Below are 22,599 nucleotides of genomic sequence, written 5' to 3'. Positions count from 1 at the left end.
TCTCAGAGGCTCAGAGATGCAACCACAGGCCTTCTTGTGTGGGGTTTATGAGGGAGGCGAGAGGCCCAGCCCTCCTCCCCTTGTTTGTCTTCTCGGGGTCTGAGGCCATCATGGTCTGGGAGATTCAGAGTCTAAGAGGGGCTGATCTGGAAAGTCCACTGGTCTGAAAGGGGAGGAGACCTGTCCTAGGCCTGGCTTTGCCACTTTCTAGATCCCACACTTTGGGCTCATTCACTACCCTCTCTGAGCCCCAGTGTCCTCATTTGGGAAATGGGAGGTGGTCATGACATCCCTTTTCCAGGTGGCCATGCTCTGTAACTAGGGGTGTGATGGGCAGAGGAGCTGGTGCGGCCTCAGCTCTCTGCTGCCTGAGGGCTGGAGCCCAGGGAGTGTGTTTGCAGGGTCAGCAGGAGCAGATGGAGCAGACCCCTGTCCCTAATCCTCTAGACCTTAGCCTGGGGCTGCGCTCCCCTCTCCTTACTGTGGGTGTAGGGCTTTTCAGTGACCTGAACCTGGAGCTCCCCACCCCGCACCAACATGGGAACCTGCTGGGGTTAGGAAGAGGGTGTTGTAAGCTGAGGGCTCTCAAATGTTATGGGGTGTCCCCTGGGGACAGCCAGGCCCTGGCCCTTGGCAGGGGCGTCTGAGGCAGCTTGGCCCTGGGCAGGAGGGCTGTGCAGGACCCTATCCCTGCCCGACTGTGAGGGCAGGAGCAGGGCTGGCAGAGGCTCAAAGGGAAGTGCAGGGTTCTGGTGGTGAAGAATGAGCCAGCGTGTCCCAGGGGACACACTGGGGGATGAGTCGTGGAGCAGGTTTGCAAGGGAAGACCTGCTGCCAAGTGAGCAGCCCTCTTGCTATTTAGTAGCAGTAATAAACAAGCATGATTGATTATGTGACAATGAATGGTAGGAGGAAAAGGCCCAGGGGTAATCAACTTTATGGGGAACTGGAGGGGACATGTTGGCCACGTATACAGGGAAGACTTCCCGTGCAGGTGCTTGGTGTAATTTCTGATCTACTTCTAGACCGTCTTGGACCCTGACCACACTATCAGTCAGTGCTACCTGGGCATCCCCAGCTGCCTCATGATGTGGGCCTTGTCCAGTTCTTTCACACACACACACAGGTGCATAGAGAGGCCATACACACAGAGGTGCAGAGGCCCTAAGTGGTAGAGAGGCCACACTGGGTGTGATGTAGCCTCTGTGGGGATTTGGCTTTGTCTTTGTGTGTCGGGAAAGAGCCAGCCCTCATGGCTGCTGAGGAGCCACATAGGTGCAAGCAATACGTCAGTGACATTTGCATTGGGGGTGCCGGGAGTTGACACCTCCACCAACAACTTTGTTACTTTGTTCAACAGCTGCTTGATTAGGTCACTGACTGCCGTGGACCAGCACAGGTCACTGCAGGGGGAGGTGCAGCAACTGACAGTTGAAGTTTATGGAAAATCAAAAAGGAAAATTGACTCATTTAATAATATGGGACTGAGGACAGGCACCAGGAGGGCGACACCCAGACTTTCTGAGCCTGAGCCTAGGCTGGTGTGGGTGGGCAGGGCTGCTAATCCTGGAGATAGGTAAGGGATTGGAGACGGTGCACCACATTGGAGGGTGCCTCTCAACACAGCCCAGGCATGCCATACACGGAGATGGCTTGCATTTATCCTGCAATCATTTAATGAGATGCTGTTGTAGGTGCTGGGTAACAATAAGGACTGATTCTAGAAGAGTGAGCTACCATCCCAGAACTAAAATTTTAGGCCAGCCTTTGGGGAAAACAGAATAAGGAGGCTTGTAGGGTAAGTAGAGGGGAAAAGCTTCAGGCTTTTCCACCCTCCCACTGTGCATGCGCACGCGGCCAAACAGCTTGGCGCGGCGTGGCATGGTGTGGCGTGGCGTGGCGTGCGAGGCATGGCACGGCGCAGTGCAGTGTGGATGGAGGAGTGCAGTGTGGATGGAGGAGCGCAGTGGAGTGGATGGAGGAGTGCGGCGGAGAGTGGCAGAGCGCGTCGGAGTGCGACCGAGAACGGCGAAGATGAACAGGGAGAGCATGAAGACACCAACAGGGCTGCTAGAACCGGTTGTGAACCTACCCGCTATGGGTGGTTGCGCTACCGGGGCCATCTGAGTTTACTTCTGCTTTGCTTTATTTATTACTTATTTATTTATTTATTTATTTATTTATTTATTTATATTTATTTATTTATTTATTTATTTATTTATTTATTTATTTATTTATTTATAAGAACTGGGGTACAGGTCAGAGGCGCGGGAGGGTGAGAAGATCCACCAGAGACAGAACAGGGAGCAGAACAGGCGGACGGAAGACAATGCTGAGGGGAGCAGCGGGCGAGACAGGAGAGGTCTGTGCCATTTTGGGAATCTCCCTGGCCGGCCAGGATCAAACCCGCACTTCAGAGGCTGAGGACAGCTTCACAGTGCGTTGCTGTACCCGCTGCACCACTGGGGAGGCCCTGCTTTGCTTTTTCCCCCTTTGCTTTCTAGATGTTTTCTCTGCAGCTGAACAGATGGACAGGCAGTCTGGGATGGGACCCTGCCCAGAAGACCCCCACATCTGCTGGGTGTCCTGGGCCCTGGGACTCACCAGCCTCCTCTTCAGTGAGTGGCATGGGCCCATGGAGGGAGGGAGGATGGGTAGAGCAGGGAGGTCCAGTGTCTTTCCCCGCTTGATGTTTTTGGTGAACAAAAGAATAAAACAACTCTAATGCCGTATATCTGGTTAGATCCCAGGGTGACTGGAAAGGACAAGGTGGCATTTTGGTTGTGGGTGGGCCAGGCCCTGCGCCAGAACAGCCTGGACTGTGTCCAGGGAACAGCCATCAGGAGGTGAGGCTGCTTTGCTGAGATACCAGGGAGGCAGGGGGCCTGGAGCTGCTGGGGGAGGGGATGAGGCAACGAAGAATGTTCCTGGGGGAGGGGGGCTGGAAAAGGACACCCCTGCCTGGAACTCAGAGACACCTGGGAGCCTCTGTGGCTGTCTTATAGAGAAAGGGCCAACCTAGAATCTCTAATCTGAGCCAGAGGAACCAACAATGGTCTGGGGTCTTGGGCTGATCTAAAAGGAGAGTGATCACCCACCAGCTCCACTGGGGTTTGGGATCAAAACCAAGCCGATGATCACAAAGGAGAGGCTCCTTGAAGTCTCAGGTTTAACTTAAAATTGCTTTTGAATTCCATATTCCACTACAGTGTTTGAATTTATAAACATTTAAGAAGTGTTTGCTTTCTGGTCAGTGAATCTTCTAGGGGTCCTTTATCACCTAGAAGACTGACTCTCTTGCCATCCCCAAATGCTCTTCAGGTCCTGGAGACGTCAAGTTGAATACACTGTTGCAGGAAACCCTGGCAGCAGGGGGTTCCCATCAGTTTGTGGTGACTGAACTGATCGTGGAGCATCGTGTTATGTGATAACATGGAGACTAGAAGCAGGCCCCGGTTACCCGCGTGGGATTTCAGTTCCTGGAGTTCACATAATGGGGTGTGCAAGAGCAGGGGCTGAACCGTGAATTCCTAAGTTTGAAAAGCAGCAGCAGTGTTCAGAATTTTAGTGTGTTCCTATAGCCACATATTACAACAGCCTGGAGAAAACGTGGGAAGACAGGAGATTGTTACCAGGGGCACGGGGTGAGGTAAACTTGGGAAGGAGGAAAGGATGATGAGGGGGGATGGGAGGAGTGAAGTGGTGGGTTTAGCAGAAAAGGAGCTGGAGAATTCCTGGTGATGGTCAGATGTCACATTTATGATTTTACTGGAGATGATATTTGTGTATATAATGAAATTAAATAAAAATAAAGGAAAAAATAAGATCTAATGAATTATAACTGTATGGTGAATGACCTGACATCTTTGATTATTAAATGTTTTGTTTTAATACCTCAACCACTATATCAATTTGTAGGGAATTATATAATAAAATGTAATGGGTTAGAGGCAGTTGTGAACAAGACATTTTCAGTTAACAATGAGCTTTGCAAAGCATCGAACCCCTTCTAACTAATGATGTTGAATAGACTAAAACACAGACTTTCTCCTCCTCTTCACTTTTATTTAACAAAGAAAATATATTGAATTGAATACAATTTTCTCCACAGGCCCTGGGTTGCCTAGAAGATTATGAGGGAGGAGTGAGTGTGAGCAACAGTAAGGCTCCATCCCCTGGCATCTCCTGAGGAGTCCCCTTCCGGAGGACAGAGCCCTGCTGCTCCTTCTCTCTCTGTCTCCTCCATTTCCTCACAGCTGCTTCTCCCCATCCAGTTCCGGGGATCCTCCCTGCACCTGAGGCTGAGCCCCACTTCCTGGTCCCTGTTACGGGAAGGGGCCGTCTGGTGGGGCTGCTGTTTGGCCTCAGCTGTTAGGAGTCTCTGCTCTGCTCACCCCACTGAGCCCTGCTCCCCTTTCCCAGGAGGGGGCCCTGGAGGGTGACTCAGGGTGTGCTGAGCTCCTGGGGGTCAGACACTGTGCTGGAGGAGGAGCCCTGGGGCAGGGGAGGGGGAGCTGAGGGGCAGCCCCTGCAGGGGAGAGGCTGGGCTGAGAGAGGAAGCTGGTCCAGGCTGCTCTGCCCTGTGCACCCATCTACTAAAGAAATCATGACACCAGGTGAAAAGCTTGGATTTCAGGTTGTGGGAATATGTTGAGTTTCTTGAAGGAATCTGCGGACAAGGGAATGAATCTAGTCAGTCTGTATAAAATGGGCAGAGGGTGCTGGTGGATTGGAGCCCCTCTAGGTTTCATAGTATTGACATGGCATTGTGTTCTCCCTCCAGTTCCTGATCCATCCCCCTTCCTCTTGGACTATGTTGAAAATATGAATCATTTGAAAATTCAAGTTGGACACCTCTCTTCCCATAGAGCATCTGGAGAGCAGTTATAATGTTACCATTTGCTGTAGTTAAGGAATTCTGATTCAGTTTCCTTGCCATTAAGTGTCCATAAGCACTACAGTTTGATCGTTTCTTTCTTCCTCCATAAGAAGTAAAAATAAGAACAAATCATTGCATGTAGGGTGCTGCGCATAGGAAATGACATATTGTAGACACTTGGTCAAACACCTCAAGGAGGGGGAATGAGGGACAAGAAGGAACCAAGGGAAAGATCCAGGTTTCTGGAGTCAGCAATTGATTGAGGGGGGACCTGGAAACGAAGGCAACAAATTTAGCATTGGACCCGGGGTGTGTGTCCCCATGGGGATGTCTAGAACAGGCTGACTGCAGGGTCTGCCTGGCAGAGGTTGGGGTGGGATGGAGACCCGGGAATGAGTGTGGGCGCGAGCAGCACGTGACTGAGCACTGAAGCCACCGTGTAGGTGTGTGCTAGTGAGAGAGTGACATGAAATGACACGGGGCTGGACAGAACCCCTGAACCACCAGCATCTAAGGGGATGTGGGGTGGAGGAATAAGAGCAGTAAAGGAGAAGCAAAGGCAGAGTGGAGATGCAGGAGGGTGTGCTACCAGGGAAGCTGAGGAAAGAGCTGCTTCCAGAGGAGGGAGAGGGCAGGGTGTCCAGTGCTGGGAGGTCCCCTGGTGTGCGCTGATGCAGGAGAGGCAGGTGGAGGGCAGTCCTGGAAGTGAGCAGAGTGTGGCTGCGATGTGGGAGGAGAACAAGGACAACAGTTGGGTATGAGGTAAGGGGGAAGTTGAGAGACTTCTGAGAATATTTAAGGGCTACAGGAAAGAAGTGTGCAAGAGGGGTCTTGGACCAGTCCAGAGAAAGAGGAAGCACATTAGAAAGAAAGGTCTCCAAGAAGGGGCTGGCAGTGCAATGAAGTAATTTTAAACGAGTCAGCAATGACCCTGGAGATGCAGATATCTCTTTGATTTGGTAGTTTTCTTTTTCTTTGAATAAATAGGTTGTTAGGTTTAGACACTAGAAGTTCAGTGTCTTCCCTGGGGATAGGAGAGAAAGTTAGGACACAGGAATAAAAACAAGTCAGTTAAAAGCTTGATGGTATGAACTTGAAAGCTTCCCTTTCTGCTGTCTTTTCCTCTGAGGAGTAGGAGACCCTGTCATTTGGCAAAGGTGATAATATAGGTTGGTGTTTTGTCTGCTCAGGCCCCCATAGCAATGCTATAGATGGTGGCTTAATACACAGCAATTTATTTTCCTGGTTTTGGAAGTCAGAGATCAGGGTGTCCGCATGGTCAGGGTCTGGTGAGAGATTAATTCCTGGTTTGTGATACCCTTTCCCTGTGTCCCATGTGGGAGATATGAGAGAGGTGGGGAGGGAAGTTTGTTTTGTGGCTCTATCCCCATCTCCAGGCACACCCTCATGGACCTCATCTAAACCTAATATCCTTCCAAGGCTCCATCTGGAAGAATCATCGCATGGGCAGTTAGCACTTCAGCATGGGTTTTGGGGGCACACAGTCGGGTCTACTGTAGCTGGTGGATATTTTGATGTGAGAGCAGTCAGCAGGATGATGACAGAGTGGCTGTGGAATCACACTAGCTGCATTTCAGTCCTGGTTCTTCCCAGTGGACTTGAACAAGTGACTTAGTCTTTCTGTGTCTCAATTTTCCAACATGGAAAGAGGGATAATGGTCCCTGTCTCACAGAGTGTAGGTGGAGATTAAATGAGTTAAGGCCTGTGGAGTGTTAGAACAATGCATATAACCTAGCAAGAGCTCAGTAAGTGCTAGCTGTTATACATTTGTATTATTTATCTGGATATAAATATATAAACTATTATACATTTATATAGCTTATATTTAAATAATTGTCACACATATGAATGATTGCTGAGTACTATTAAAATTATTTAAGACTACATATTGTGAATTTATAATAGTATGATTTATGAGAGATTTTTCAGACAATCTGTAGTTTCTGCAATAGGAAGTTAGAGTTACTGCATTTTCTGCAGCACCCCATCCAGGGTATTGGGAGACAAATGTTAACTTTTGCCAAGGTGCATGGAGCAGGTTATATTCGACTCTGCAGCCATTACTGCTTAGTGTGACTTCTTGAATCTTGGATCACAACTGCAACTTTTTATAGTGTACAACCAAGTTTCCTAACCTTTATCCTAATGGATACTGATGTACTCATTGATTGAAGAAAATACTGATCTTGTCTTTGATGAGAAGTGATCAGGAGTTTGGTAGAACTGTGATGAGGAGGAGTGGTGTGAAGGGTAGCTGGATATATCATCAAAGAACTGGGGATTGAACAAGTGGAGAAATTGTGATATGCCTGCAACAGGGAGAAGCAGGAGGGTGACTACCCTCTATCCTAAGGTGTGTGGATGTGATGAAATGACCATGCTTTTTTTGAGAGATTCACAGACTCTAGGGGTGGTAATGATCTGTAGAGGAGAAGCAGATTTCAGTGAAGGCAAACAATTGTTACATTGGTGAGGCAGACCTCTCCTGTCTCACCCTTGGCTCCCCTCAGCAGTGTACTTCGGTCCTTCTGCCTGTTCTGCTCCCTGCTCTGTCTCTGGTGAATTCCCTCACCCTCCCGCACCTCTGGCCTGTACCCCAGTGCTTGTATAAATAAATAAATCTTAAAAAAATTAAATAAAAAAGAATCATGTTAAAAAAATTGTTACATTTATTTACAGACATCATTTTATTTTTGAATTAGAACTTTTCTTTCAATTACATCACTATTTGTTTGAAAATGATATATTATGCCCTATATTTTTTTATAGGATTTTTAAATTTATTTTGTACAAGAACTGGGCACAGTCCAGATGCACGGGAGGGTGAGGGGATTCACCAGAGACGGAGCGGGGAACAGAATAGGCAGACTGATGAAATACACTGCTGAGGGGAGCAGCGGGCGAGACAGGAGAGGTCTGCTGCGCCATGTGGGACCTTCGCTGGCCGGCCGGAATCAAACCGACGCTGCAGAGGCTGTGGACCACTTCACAGTGTGGCGCTCAACCACCTGCGCCACCAGGGGAGGCCTGCCCTATACATTTTGATATGTTTATTTTAAATTCAGCCTACTTACAGTTCAATTTTTCTGTATAAATATTGTTATAATAATATTAATCTTTATGTAAATTTTATTTAATAAAACTAAATGTTTATAAATCAATATGTCAATTATATTTCCCAGGACAGACAGTTTGAAATAATGGAAGTATATGTAAGACATGTGACTATGGAATTTAAATGCTGAAAGAAATTTATGTTAAATATTGAAAAGATAGCAAGGACAGATAGAGAAATAAAAACCATGAAAGACAAAGACAATAATAGGAAAATGGCAGACACATATATTACCTCATCAATAATTACGTCACATGTAAAAGGATTAAGTACTCCAAATAAAAGTCATGGGGAATAAGAAGTATGATTGATGTATATGCTACCTATATGGAGACACTTTAGATTCTACAGGACTGGGAAAAAACAGTGTGGAAAAAGATGAGTTATTCAAACAATATGAAAAAGAGCAGGAGTGACAATGTTAATGTTAGACAAAATAGACTTTAGGATAAAAAATGTTAAGAGACAAAAATTGTTTTTATAAAGACAATATGAACTACTCATCAGAAAGATATAGCATTTATAAAGATGTGAACATAAGAAAAGAGCTTCAGATATATGCGCAAAAAAATGATGGAATAGAAAGTAGAATAGACCTCAGTAAGCCAATAGTAGTAATTGGTAGATAATGTAGAGATCATTAAGGTAATGGAAGAGAATAGAGCAGAAAAGGATCAATATCTAACAGACCCTGTTGAATGCTCCATTCTCTGTCTATTGCTGCTAACGCTCCGTTTTCACATTCTTCTCAAGTGTACATGCAATATTCTCCCCAGAAAACAATATGTTAGGCCAAAAAACAAGCTCCAAAAACCTTGAGAGTGGGAAGCTGGTTCAAAATGGCATGTAGACAGGTATTGAACTCACTTCTTCCTATAGAAACAACAAATTTAACGCTAAATATGGAGAAATTTATTCTGCGGTAACTGAAAAGTTGCTGAATAGCACCTCTACATAGAGTGATGAAGGGCCATGTTGACAAGGGTAGAGGAGTCAAAAGTCAGTCTCACCTGAATCCCACCCTCAGTAGTAGGACCCCCAATCAAGAAGGATATCTTACAGAGCCTTTTCCTGAGAAACAAGGGGTTTGTGCCCCTCATGAGTTACCCCAACCCTTAGGGCCTGAACTAGAAGACATGCTCCCTAAAAGTCTGACTTTGGAAAAAATAGTGTGCACCAAGGAGAACCCTAAGGCTTAAGGAACAGAGATTCCTCTCTTAGGGGCCTGAGGACACGCTCATTCACACTAAGAGCAGCAGCTTAGAAAGAGCTCAGGCCACAGGTAAAGGAGATCCATTTGCTAACCTTAACCAGTTACTGGGGGGGGGGGGGCAGAATTTCTGTGGGATTGAGAGCAGGCGAGCACCATTTTGAGATCTCCCCATATCCTGCTTCTCTCTCCCAGGCAGGGGATCAGGGGACAGACATCCCTCAGATCAACTCCCTACCCTCCTTTACCTGAGCACTGGCCCCTCCCCCAGGGCTACAGTTTCCTCCCACATCAGGGAACAGATCAGCTCCCTCCAGGGGGCTGTCACAGGCCAGAGGCCTGAGAGGGCACCAGGAACATGCACTCTCCTCTCATCCATCCTATCAGTGCAGCTCTGCACAGGCTCGGGGCAGCACTCCCACTGCCTGCCTGTGCCTACGCAGGTGCCTCTTTTCACCAACTCTCTCCCTCTGTAGGGCAGCAGCTTCCTGTCTGCCTGTGACCTGTCAAGGCTGCCCACCTGCAACCATGCAGGCCTGTCAGCAAACCTGTCCCTTCTGGGGGAGCTCTTCCTCCCCGCTTGTGTCTATGCAAGTGTCTTTTACTGTTTTATCCCTTCCCTAATAAACCTGCCCTTTAAATATAACTAATGTCTCTGTCTCGTGGAGAAACTCACCTGGGGAACTCACCACATGTCCCTGAAATGGGAGTTCTGGTGAAATCTTTCCCAGAGCGAACCCAAGGACCCCGCACTCCAAACCCACAGACTCCAAAAATGACAACAAATGTGTATGTGTGAGTGTGTGTGTGTACTTACATGTGTGCTGTTTCTCAGCACCGCTGACAGGGATGATGAAATGAGGTTAGGTGTCTGTGCTGTACAAGTCCCTGCTGTTCTGTCAGCATGTGAGTGTCTGTCACCTGCCCCCCCCCAGAGTCCCTGACCTGCAGCCACACTGTGTGTCCCTCTCTCTAGCTCCCCTCCCCACCCCCTTCAGCAAATGGTTTTCCAGGTGAACAGTGTCCCACAGGCACTCACAGGGGTGTGAGGACACATAGACACTTGCTCCCATCGCAGGAGAGAGCAGGGGCAGAGCTGCCGGGTTCTGACGGTGCAAAAACTTCTGACCTCAGGGCTCCTGGATGCCCACTGAGAGAAGGTCCCCACTGCCAGGTGGGGTTGGGGGGAGTGTGGGATATTCTCTTGTCTGGGATACTGCAGGGCAGTTATGGGGCAGACAAGGATGGCCTCGGGTGACTTGTTTGAGCCACAGGAGAGGGTGTGATGCACATGGGATTGTCCAATTTGCTGTTGGGAGGCACACACTGCCTGTGACTTGCTGTGTGATCTTTTGCAGACTCACAGCCCCTTTGGGGCTTGGGATCTCATCCATAAGTGGGTTTACTTTGCCATCCCTGACCCCCTTGAGTGCAGGTGGTGGGGCCCGTCCTGTGGACCCAGCCTGGTGATGCTCTCCTGGGCAGCTGAGGGGGACCCCAGTGGGCAGCGACAGAGGCCCTGCGGGGTCAAAGAGAGGTACTGCTCCCCAGGGTGTGGGAGCTGAGAGCTCTCAGGGATGTTGTGGGGTGTCCACTGGGCTGTGGTCCTTGACAGGGGCATGTCTGAGGCAGCTGGAACCTGGGCAGAAGGCAGTGCAGGCCCCTGTCCCCGCCCAGTTGTGAGGGCAGGAGCAGGGCTGGCAGGGGCTCAAAGGGAAGTGCTGGGTGTGAGGCAGCCTCTGAGGGGTTTGGCTTTGCCTTTTGCTTCGGGAGGAGAACCAGCCCTCAGGGTTGCTGAGGAGCCCCATAAGCATAAGCAATAGGTCAGTTACAATTTGCATTGGGGGTGGGGGGAGTTGACATCTCCACCAAGAGCTTTGTCACTTTGCTCAACAGCTGCTTGATTAGGTCCGTGATAGTTGAAGTTTATGGAAAATCAAAAAGGGAATTTGACTCATTTAATAATATAGGACTGAGGACAGGTACCAGGAGGGTGAAGCCCAGACTTTCTGTTGAGTGTGACTTCTGTGCCTGAGCATGGCAGTGCTGCTCGCCCCGGAAAGCAGGTAAGGGTCTGGAGAGGGTATGGTGGAAAGGGTGGGGGCAGGGGTGTGCACCAAGCTTCACCGGAGGGGGCCTCCCCAATACTATGCCGGGACAGCCCGGACTGTGTCCAGGGAAGTCTTCAGGAGGTGAGGCCACTTTGCTGAGATACCAGGGAGGCAGGGGGCCTGGAGCTCTCTCGGGAGGGGATGGAGGAAAAGAAGGTTGCTCCTGGGGGTGGGGGCTGAAGAAGTACCAGAGAGTCTCTGCAGTTATGTGGATAAGGGGCCTACCTGGAACCCCAAGTCTGATCCGGAGGGATCTTGGCATTCTGGGTCTTAGGCTTCTCCACTAAAAGAGGAGTGACCATGTGCTCCCACCTGGGTGGGGATCAGTTCCAAGCAGATCATCACAAAGTATAGGTTTAACTTAAAATTGTTTATGAATTCTACATTCTGCTATTGAGACACAGGGCAAGCTAGGGTTATTAGGCAGTTTCAGGGACAGTGCAGGAGGGGACCTCTGAAGAATTTAGGGAGGCTTCAGAGATAAGGACAACCAAGGGAATGTAACCAATTCCACTAGGAAAAACAAACATCTCAGGACCAAAGGACATTATTAACACTGGTCCTGGTTTCCTTCAGGTGGTAAAGGGAGGCAGAGATTGAGAAATGGAGAGTGGTTTAATTTATGGACAACTTAGAAGGGCAGCTGTTTAACTTCAATGCAGGGTTGCCCATCCAGAGGACTGGGCCATAAAGATAAAGATGCAACAAATGGGGAAAGAGAAAGCTGTTAGATAAGGAATGTGAAGATCCCCCACTCAGTAGCAAATTAAGTGAGACAGCCAAGAACTAACCAATCACAAAGAGACTGGTGGAGCTTTAGAATAATGAGGGAAAGAAGGTATATAGTCCCTGGGACACGCTCAGGCCTGGTTATGAGGGTCTTCTGCAGGTATGTGAGAGTATGGGTGGAGAAGGAGTTGGCTGAAGGTTGTATGGGACATTTCCTGAATGTCAGCCTGTATGAATTTTAGGAGGTAAGGAGCAAAAAGTAAAAATAAGGTTATCATTAGTATTGGCCCCAAGAGTGGGAGGAGCCATGAGATTATGGGATTTTGTAGCCATGTTAGTGGAGAGTTGGAGCCCCCTCTTTCCCTTTGTTAGTCTTTGTGTAATTTGTTTAAGGCTTCCACATTTTGTTCTACAATGCCTGATTCATTAATGTAGTAACAGCGTTCTTCCCTGAGGAGCAGGCAGGTACCCCCCTTATCAGCTGTTATCAGTCTAGAGACCGCTGGTTTTGGAGAGTGGCCCGTGCCAGTGAGGTGAGCTGTCTTTGTAATGATGCTAAAGACACAGAGGTTTTTTCTAAGGAGATATCTATTCATTTATAAAAATCCTGGGCAGAGAAAAGGCTGTGTCCCAGGGCCCCACCTGCAACACCGGTGGCTGCAATCGACGATACCAGGCTGATTCCAACCATGATTGGAACAAAGGCCGCCCGCTTAGTCCAGTGTGGTGAGAGTAGCCACCCTAGCTCAGACCATCCACACAGAGTTAAACTGTGGGGCCACCAGAACCTGGAAACATGGGCCTGGAGTGGAAGAATTAATATATTGAGAGAGAGAGACATTGCACCAGAAAAAGTTTCCCCTTGTTGTTTGGAGCGCAGAAGTAACTGAAATATTAGAAGTGCAGGAATGAAAGCTGAAAAGGGCATCAGTTTGCTAGCAGGGGTAGCTGTGCTTGGAGTCCCATCGGGACACAGAGAGCTGCGGAGTCTGGCAAGCAGCATCTGTTCTCCTGGTCATAGTGGTGTTGAGATCAATTGGAACTGCCGCCAGTAGAGGCCTCTGAAGGGAAGCGCAGAGGAAACAAGAGGAGGTATTAGTCCCAAAAGAGTCATTTCCATACACAGGACACTGGGCTAGGGGAGATTTTGACAAGAAATATGCGTCCTAGTAGGACCCAGGTTATGACATACATACTGTTTGTCTTCAGGGGCACGTTTGACCCATGATAGATGGTGCCAGGAGGGGTCTCCCAGAAGTGTTACCGCTGTAGGTGTGGTGAGAATGACCGTGTGCTGTCCAGTCCACCGAGGCTACAGTGACTTTGGTTGAAGCGATTTGAGCAGGACTTGGTCTCCTGGATGCAGTGGTGGGGAAGGTTGGTTGAGAAGATTGAGGTCTGAGGCAGGACTGGATAAGTACCTGGATAAGAACATGGTCTGCGTGTTCCTGGAGCAGTTGCCTGAGTAGGGAGAGGTCAATCCTGTCCAGGTAAGTGTCCATGCAGTTGGTGAGCTGCAAAAGAAGAAGGTGGGCGAACTCCCCCTTGGGGTGACATATGAGCACAAGTTTGACAACAGGAACATATCTGCCAGACTTTTGCACTCAAGGAGGGGTGGAAGAGCGGACTCAGGAATTGGGTAAGTGGGTGTGGCCCGGTGTGGAGGGTATCATGGACTTGTTGAATGAGCAAGCCCACCTGCTAGAAAGAGAATAGGGACAGGGTCTGCAGAGCCCTTGCCGCTGCATCCGCCTTGTTATTACCTGTGGTCACGTAAGAATCGTCAGTTTGGTGTCCTTTACAGTGGATAATGGCGACTTCAGTTGGAAGCTGCAAGGCCACGAAAAGCTTAAGGATAAGTTTAGCGTTCATGATGGGGGACCCCCTGGTGGAAAGGAACCCTCTTTCCTGCCAAATCGCAGCCTGACTGTGAGCGATGAGGAAGGCATATTTTGAATCCGTACAGTTGTTGACTTTCTTATGTTTGCCGAGGGTGAGGGCCCTGGTGAGTGCTATGAGCTTTGCCTTTCGGCAGGGGATTCCTCCGGGCAGCTTTCCTGCCTCGATTACCCGATCAACGGAAACAACGGCCTAGGCAGCCCTCCGCTGACCGCGCACCTTCACAAGAGCTGCCGTCTACAAACAGTGTCCAGTAGGCATCTGGCGAAGGGGGGTCAGCCAAACCCAGTCTGGAGAATTGCATTTCGTCCAGGACTTCAGGACACAAATGAGCGGCAGAAGGGGGCCCGGAGACAGGCAGAAGAGTGGCCGGGTTGAGGAATTAGACTGAGTGAGACTCACCCGAGGGTTTTAGGTAAAGAGCGTGTGGAAATCCTGTGAGCGGGAAGGAGCGAGAGTGGAGAGCAAGGGAGAGACAGGAGGTGCTGGAGGCGGTGGGTGCGGGGACGGTACTTGGACGTGTCTTCCCAGAGTAAGTTTGAGGGGTTCCCGGGTGAGCCGCTGCCAGGGCTCGAAGGCAAGGTTGCCAGCCCCTGATGGTGGGACCCGTCTGCGTGGAGAGATAAGCGACAGGACGCGGGGCCGGCCCGAGAGGCTGGGAAAGGCCACCGGCCACAATGCCCCGACGTTCGGCTGTGAGCAGGAGGAAAGGCTTTTCTGGGTCGGGAAGGGCAAGGGCAGGTGCCTTGAGAAGGGTATTTCTGAGTAAAAGGAAGGCCCTGGCACCTCCCCGGGGGATTGGAGACGTCCTTCGGGGAGGCTTTTGCTGCGCCGTACAGTGCCTTGGCTGGGAAAGCAAAATCAGGGATCCAATGACCGAAGAATCCGACCAAACCTAGGAAGGAAAGGATTTGTTCTGTCGATTCAGCGGAGGGAAGGGCCCGGATGGCCTGTTTGCGGTCCACTGTCAGCTGTTTGGAGGAAGGAGTTAGTGGAAGACCCAGATAGTCGACTGTGGGAACTGAGAGTTGGACTTTGGATGGGGAGACACGGTATCCTCTTGAGCACAGGAAGGTGAGTTGTGCAGTGTGTTGCTGGGATTGTGGCAGAGAAGGAGGCCAGCAACACACTGGAGGAGAGAGCTGGGTGGAGTATGACATGACGAGAGATCACTAACTTATGCTTGACCAAACAAATGAGGGCTGTCCCGGAACCCCTGAGGTAGGCCAGTCCAGGCCGGTTGCTGGGAGTTGTGTGTCCAGATCTTCCCAAGTAAAAGCAAATAGGAAATAACATTGAGGATCCAGAGGGATGGTAAAGAAAGCATCTTTGAGGTCAAGAATGGAGAAGTGTGTGGTAGAAGATGGTATATGAGATAGAAGGATGTAGGGGTTTGGCACTATGGGATGGATAGGCAACCACAGCCTCATTGATGAGGCAAAGGTCTTGAACGAGGCGACATGAACCATCAGGCTTTTTAACGGGGAGGATGGGAGTATTACAGGGTGAGTTGATAGGAGTAAGGGGTCCCTTTCCCAGGAGTTGTTGGACGATGGGTTTGAGACCCTGACGGTGAGTGAGGGAAATTGGAAACTGGGGGTGAGAGGGAAAAAAAGAGGGATCCTTAAGGCGAATGAGGATTGGGGCATGATGGGTGGCAACAGCTGGGGTAGAGACATCCCATACTTGCGGGTTAACTAGGTCTGGTGGTAGAGGGGTGTCTTGGGTTTGGGGATCGCAGTCAGGTAGCAAGGGGAGGATGAAATCTTCTGCCAGGTCAGGAGACCATGAGATCATAGCTCCCAGTTTGGCCAGCAGATCCTGTCCTAATATAGGGGTGAGGCACTTGGGCATGACTAGGAAAGAGTGGACCATTGGTTTGTTATTAAGCTGACATTGAAGGGTTCCAGTGGTCCTGGCTGAGGAGGAAGGCTGTCAACACCCGTAACCGAGACCTGAGAAGGATAAGTTTGACCAGAATAGGAGGGGAGGACAGAAAATGTAGCCCCCGTGTCAACCAGAAAGGAGATGGACTTACCTGCTCCCTTGACCGTTACCCTGGGCTCCTTGAGGGTTATTGGGGTCAATGAGTCTGGGCCCCTTCAGTCCTCAGCTGCCAAATCCAAGACTGCTGGTGGCAGAGTTGCAGGGGCTGGAAGGACTGGCTCACCACAGCCAGGCATGGAGGGACAGTCAGATGGGGCACGGTCCAGGCGGAGGGCGGGGGCTGGGGCATTGTCTGGACCAATGGCCTTCTCGGGCACATTTGAAGCAGGGTCCTGGGGCTGGTCTCCCAAACGGAGGGACATGTCCCCATTGATCCAGTGGTTGGAGGAGCAGGGCCTGACAGTCTCAAGGCAGCCACCAGGACCTATGCCTGGAGTTTAGCCTTCTAGCGACTACGGAGTTCCCTCTCTGCCTTGTCCTGTTCTTCCCAGTTATTAAATACTTTAAAGGCCATATTCAGCAGATCCTGGATAGAGGCTTGAGGACTGTCCTCAACCTTCTTAAACTTTTTCTAATGTCAGGGGCTGACTGAGATATAAAATGGGTAGCCAGAACTGTAGCGCCTCCAGGCGAGTCAGTGTCAAGCCTGGTATGGTGCTAGAGTGCCTCAGTGAGGTGCCTAAGGGAGGCAGCGGGGTTTTCTGAGACAGACTGGCTAATCTCCCTGAGCTTATCAAATTGTATAGCTTTATGTGCTGCTGCTTGGAGACCAGCTAGGAGACAGGTAATAAAATGGTCTCAGTGAACCCTGCCCCGGGGGACTGTGTCTGTGTCAGTCTGTTAGTCCCACCCCGGCTCCTGGCAGGGAACTGCTTCAGAGCCTGGGGGCATGGTTGTGTCAGTTAAGTGGACCTGATCTGCATGGTCTTGGGCTGACCGGTAAACATGTTCCCTTTTGTCAGAGGTCAGGGTGGAAGAGAAGATAACACTGTAAATCATGAGTAAGGTCATAGGCTTGGGTAAGATAACGAAATTCTTTGGTGTAGGCAGAGGGATTGTATCTGGGAGCGATCAGACTATCGCAAGCGGGTGTGGTGGCTAAGAGGTGTAAAAAAAAGGCGGGGGCGGGGGCTGGACTGGGGAGCCGAAGGAGGTGAAGACAGAGAATCTAGAGGATCAGAAAATGCTGAAGAGGGGTCCGGAAAGGGCGAAAAGTGAGAGGAGTCTTGAGACTTGGAAACCATGGCAGGTTTTCAGGAAGGAGGGAGCGACAGAAGGGAGGGATGGGAGCGCAAGAGAAAGAAGGCCTGGACATAAGGGATCTCTGACCATTTTCCATTGCGGTGACAAAATTGTTTAGGTCTGTGAGGACCGTGAAATGGAAAGTGCTGTGTTCCGGCCAGTGAGAGCCATTGTCCAGTTGATATTGGGGCCAAACAGTGTTGCAGTAAAAGACGAGATGCTTAGAGCGTATATCTGGCCCAAGTCCCAACGGAAGCGATTTGAGAGAAGGCATCCCAATAGGGTGGCTGGGCTCGGCTTAGAATTTGTGGACACCATGGCTAAGTTGGCTCCTCTACCCAACTAATGGGGGTACAGGGTCGGGAACGCAGCATCCCATGACCTGATCTGACCTATGGGGGCACAGACCCCAAATGGCGGCATCCCACGACCTGGTCCTGGCCTTTGGAATAGGGGCAGACAAGCGAGAGGAACGACTCCACTGTTCGGTTGTCACCTGGACTGGGACACCTGGTCTGGACGGGCATCCCCAAATTGCTGGGACACACAACTCCCAGCAACCGGCCTGGACTGTCCTACCTCAGGGGTTCCAGGACAGCCCTCATTTGTTTGGTCAGGCATAAGTTAGTGATCTCTCGTCATGTCATACTCCACCCAGCTCTCTCCTCCAGTGTGCTGCTGACCTCCTCCTCTGCCGTCCTTCTCTGCCACAATCTCAGCCCAGAACCAGGTGCAATGGGGGTTGAAGAAGAGCCAGGCCAAGTTTCTCAAAAGCAGGGAAAATTTATTGCACCCCCGGGGCAAGATTCATGGACCCAAGTTGGGGGTTGGTGAAGTCCTGCACGTTGCCAGGGGGAGGCAGGCTTTCATAGGGTGAGGAGAGGTCAGGTGGGAAACTGGGTTTGTATGGCAGGAAAAGATTTGCAGGGCGGGAAGAAGTTCATTGTCTGAATTTTCTAGGCGGGTTTTGGCATTCCTGCCCCCGGGTGAGCTTCTTGGTGGGCTTTTGCATTCCTGTCCCCTGCATCCACCTTTCAAAATCAACTTTTACTCTGTCTCATTTACCTGCAAACCCTCCCTGGCATTATCTCCTTGAGGGGTCACCTTATGGAGGACAGAGCCCTGCTGCTCCTTCTCTCTTGTCTCCTCCATTTCCTCACATCTGGTTCTCCCCATCCATCCATCTCTCCATCCAGGGGTCCTCCCTGCCCCTGAGGCTGAGCCCCTCTCTCTGGTCCCTGTTACAGGAAGGGGCCATCTGGCGGGGCTGCTGTTTGGCCTCAGCTGTCAGGAGTCTCTGCTCTGCTCACCCCACTGAACCCCGCTCCCCTTTCCCAGGAAGGGGCTCTGGAGGGTGACTCAGGGTGTGAAGAGCTCCTGGGGGTCAGACACTGTGCTGGAGGAGGAGCCCTAGGGGCAGAGGAGGGGGAGCTGAGGGGCAGCCTCTGCAGGGGAGAGACTGGGCTGAGAGAGGAAGATGGTCCAGGCTGCTCTACCCTGTCCTGCTCTACCCAGGACAGGCTCAAACCTGGGGCACCTCCTCCTCTGTGAAAGGAGGGGCAGGGTAGGTACTTTGGGTTCCCCCAGCTGTGACATTCTGGGCTTCTGTGCCTTCACCAGACAGGACCCTCCTGGGCTCTGTCTCTTTTTCCTGACTGTCCTGTTCCCATGTCCTGACAGGACGGACACTAGGGGGCCTGTGTGGGATACCCTCAGAGGGCAGACCCGGGCCATCCCTGTGTCACCTCCTCAGGCTTCCTAGGAGGGAGGAGCCTCCTCTTCAAGCCCCCCTTTGGCATCCGGCCTGTCCTATTTTCTTGTCTCAGCTCCTGAGTGTCTCTCAGGGAACAGTGTCCTAAGATCCCTGTTGAGGACATCTCTCCTTCCCCCGCTGGGGACTTGGGCTGCAAAGCACCAGGGGAGCAGCTTCCGCTGTGACGGGCAGATGCCCCAAGACCAGAGCTCTTCAGTTCCTGTCTGTTTAGCAGAATTTTTCCTTGTTTCTCTTTGTTCCCCTGGTGCTTGCCAAAGCTTGGGGTGGGGAGTGGAGCTAAGACGCAGAATTACTGGTGACAGTCCCTCAGAAGTCTCCATAATCAATGGAAATGCTGTTTGCGAGTTAAGTCCACGTGCACATCCTCCCTCAGCACGTGGCCCAAAGAGCTGTTTCTTGGATGAAATAATTTGTGTTATTGGTTGCATCTAAAACTCGATGTTTCAACATTAGATAACACTGACTCTGATAGAGACTTTAGGTTTTAAAGACTACTTTAATTTTGCCCATTTATTGATGAGGGAAGCAGTAGGATGCTGACATCTGTTCAGAGGAAGGGTCACACGCACCCGTGGGCCACTGGGAACGCTGCTGTGAATTGACCAGGGCGTGTCCCGTGTTGACAGGATTCAGGTGCTGCGGGAACACCATGAAGGCCTGGCGGGGACACATCGGCAGCAGTGCTTACCTAGGGAGGAGGCGCCTGTGGACCTTAGACTTGCATCAATCCCCTAATCTATATAATATTTTTTGAACATATAGTAGTTTCATAATTACAGAACATCCCATTAAAGAAAGAGAAAAATGAACACACCAAATACAGTCAATAATATATATTTTTTCCATGTCAGCCACCCTTCCCACCATCTGCACCACTCTCCCAGCAACACAGCTGTGCTCCTGTGCCTGATGACCCGGGGGTGACCGTGCAGTAGACGCCAGCTGTCCCCGCACAGCCACACGTGTCCTTTCTGCCTCAGGCCTGGTAAACAGGAAGCCCTGGCAGGACTGTGACTCCCTAACGACACCTACGGGATTGGGGTGTCTGACTCCTGGGGCCCATCCCTGTACCCAGGAGGAGACACCTCAGGGGGCAGCTGGTGGAGAAAAATGGCTCACCCCTGGACCTGGACATTCTGGCTCTGATCCAGGAATGCTGGGTCAGACCATCATCACAGTGAGAGCGGCGCCATGTCTGCAATAGTTATGGAACACTGAGCAGAAGTTTTTATTATTTTAAATCTCCACACTAATTCTGTGAGGTCAGCAGTGCTATTATTTCCATTTCACAGGTGAGACAGCTGAAGGCATCAGGTTGAATAACTCACAGGTTGAATATGCTCACAGAGCCTGAAAATGGAGACCTGAACTCACAGACTAAAGTCAAGCTTTTGACCTCCTGAGGCACCAGGTCACCTAGTGTGACATCTCAGTAAATTGCTTGAAGGTCAAAAGTTTAAACAGAAACATTGAAAGTATGAATGTTAAGAATGAACAGGAGCGACTAAAGAACATATATTGAGTGGTACTGACAGACCATGAGGACACTGGGGTCCATGGGGTGCAGCTACAGGTGCGGAGCCCCCACCCCCCACCATGTGTGATAGGACCCTCTCCCTTTCATGGACATATTGTATGGGATGAGAACTGACCTTCTTCTGAGACCCAAAGGACCAATCATATTGTTTGTCTTACGCAGCCCAGCCCAGCCTCACCCATCCTGACATCCTGACGACTGCATAGCCCAAAGGAGTCGGAAGGAGAGCAACCTTTGTTATGTTAGTCTCTGTCGTGTGAGTGGTCACCCTAAAATCTAGTGCCTTAAAGAGCTCCAAGTGCATACACTGTCTGTGGGTCAGTGTATGTCTGGCTTAGGTGAGGAGGAACTTCTGTCTGGCTTAGGCCACTAAACCAGAGGTCAGTGGCCTCAGGATGTGCTGGGAAGGATCTCCTTCTAAGCGCACTGCTGGGCTTGCCGACAGGATGCAGCTCCTGTGGCTGTTTGACTCGGGGCCCCAGTTCCTCACTGGATGTGGACTGTAGTTGCGCTCAGTTGCTTTTTTATGTGCGCATCTGCACAGGGCAGCTGATTACATGGCTGGCTGTTTCATCAGAGTGAGGAAAGGAGAGAGTGTGAGGAAGACTGATTCACAGTCTTTTTAATCTAGAATTGCTAAGTGGCTCCCCCTAACTATACTGTATTCTGTTCCTTAGAGGGGGTCACTAGGTACACCTCCACTCCAGGGAGGAGTGACAGAGGTTAGGAGCACAGAGACCTTTGTGGACACTTAGAAGCTCCTCCTATGTTATGCACTTGGAATGTACCTGACTCTGGTTGGTGCTCTTGTCCATGTTCTCATTTATACGATCATGATGAGGCAGGTGAGGGAACTGAAATTTAAGGAACTTGTGCAGGTTCTACTCCACAAGGTGCCTTCTGATAATCAAAGGAGAATATTGCATGGATTTCACTAAAAATATGGGTGGTGAGGTTCTCAGTTATCCTTGAAATGAAAATAATCCTCAGGGTTCCTGTTTCCACTGCCCTAGGCACCTGCAGTCCTGGGGCCCAGAGTTTTGGAGTGAAAGACCCTGGAGCCGACCTTCCTCTGAAGGGGATCCGAGGAGGTTCTGTCTTGTTTCACGTGAGCAAGGTCCGGGCAGCTGAGCTGGAGCAGACGGAGTGGGGCATTGGTCCTGAGTCAGACTTGAGAGTCTTCTTGCGAGTCCGTCGTGGGAAAGAAGATGCTCCTACCTGGGTCAGCCTCCGGGACAAGTATGAGCAGAGGGTCCACGTGGCCAACATGACGTCCCTGAGGATCGAGAACCTGACCCCTGAGGACAGTGGGCGGTACCAGGCTGGAGCTCAGTTAACAGGAGGCAGAGGAAGTACCCAAGGTTTCCAGCTCACTGTCTATGGTGCGTGACCCCCACCCCCACACACGGCTGACCTCCTTCCTGTCCTAAGAGTGTCACATGGGCCCCACTTTGCAGGATTCTTTCTAAACCCCAGTCTTGAGTCTCTGTTTTCTCCTTTGGAATCAGGGTTTGTTCACCAGAAATGGAGCGAAGAACTGAGATTCACACCAGGCTGAAAATCATCTCAGTGCTTTAGGAGAGGAAAATGGAAATTTTGGAAAACAGATTTTTACAGTAACATTTATTAATTTTTATAGGATGAAATTTAGTTTTAGTTTTCTTTTACTTTTGTAACAAAAGACCATGAATTTAGTTTGTAAAACACCACGTATTTTTTGTCTTTTCTGGAGGTCACAGTCAGACCAGAGTCTCAGAGTGTGAGAGTGAAGGTGCTGGCAGGACTGCCTTCCTCTCTGGAGGCTCCAGGGGAGATTCCCTTTTCTTTCCTTTTCCATGTTGTAATGGCACCTGCCTCTCTGCTCCATCTTAATGGCAGAAATAGTGGAGTCCTCACACTATATACTCCTGACTTCATGTTCTGGCATTTTCCTCCAATTTTAAAGATCCTTGTCCTTACAATGAAATTACACTGGTCTTCAGGTAACTGGGAATAATCTGTGTATTTACTTATATTAAAAATGTTTTTATTGAAGTGATGTGGATAATAACCTGTTATAGGTTTGAGGTGTTCATCATTATAAACCAACATCTGTGTATTACATTATGTTTACTACTAAAAGTCTAATTCTATC

At 50.1% G+C, this 22,599-nt stretch overlaps 1 protein-coding gene across 1 annotated transcript in view; it reads right to left on the bottom strand.

Annotated features, from left to right (window-relative positions):
- LOC311176752 (amine sulfotransferase-like) overlaps positions 1-21,280 on the bottom strand; it is a gene marked incomplete at both ends in the record, with an annotated part of 29,095 nt that extends 7,815 nt beyond the window's left edge. Inside the window, 2 exons of the mRNA XM_084242397.1 lie at positions 19,961-20,025; positions 21,254-21,280. Of these exons, the coding sequence (XP_084098523.1) occupies positions 19,961-20,025; positions 21,254-21,280 (92 nt within the window). The remainder of the gene's footprint in view (positions 1-19,960; positions 20,026-21,253) is intronic.
- Between the last annotated feature and the right edge of the window lie 1,319 nt (positions 21,281-22,599).

Source organism: Talpa europaea, assembly GCF_964194135.1.
Source record: "Talpa europaea genome assembly, chromosome: 9".
NCBI classification, from domain to species: Eukaryota; Metazoa; Chordata; class Mammalia; order Eulipotyphla; family Talpidae; genus Talpa; species Talpa europaea.
This window is presented reverse-complemented; position numbering and strand designations above follow the sequence as displayed.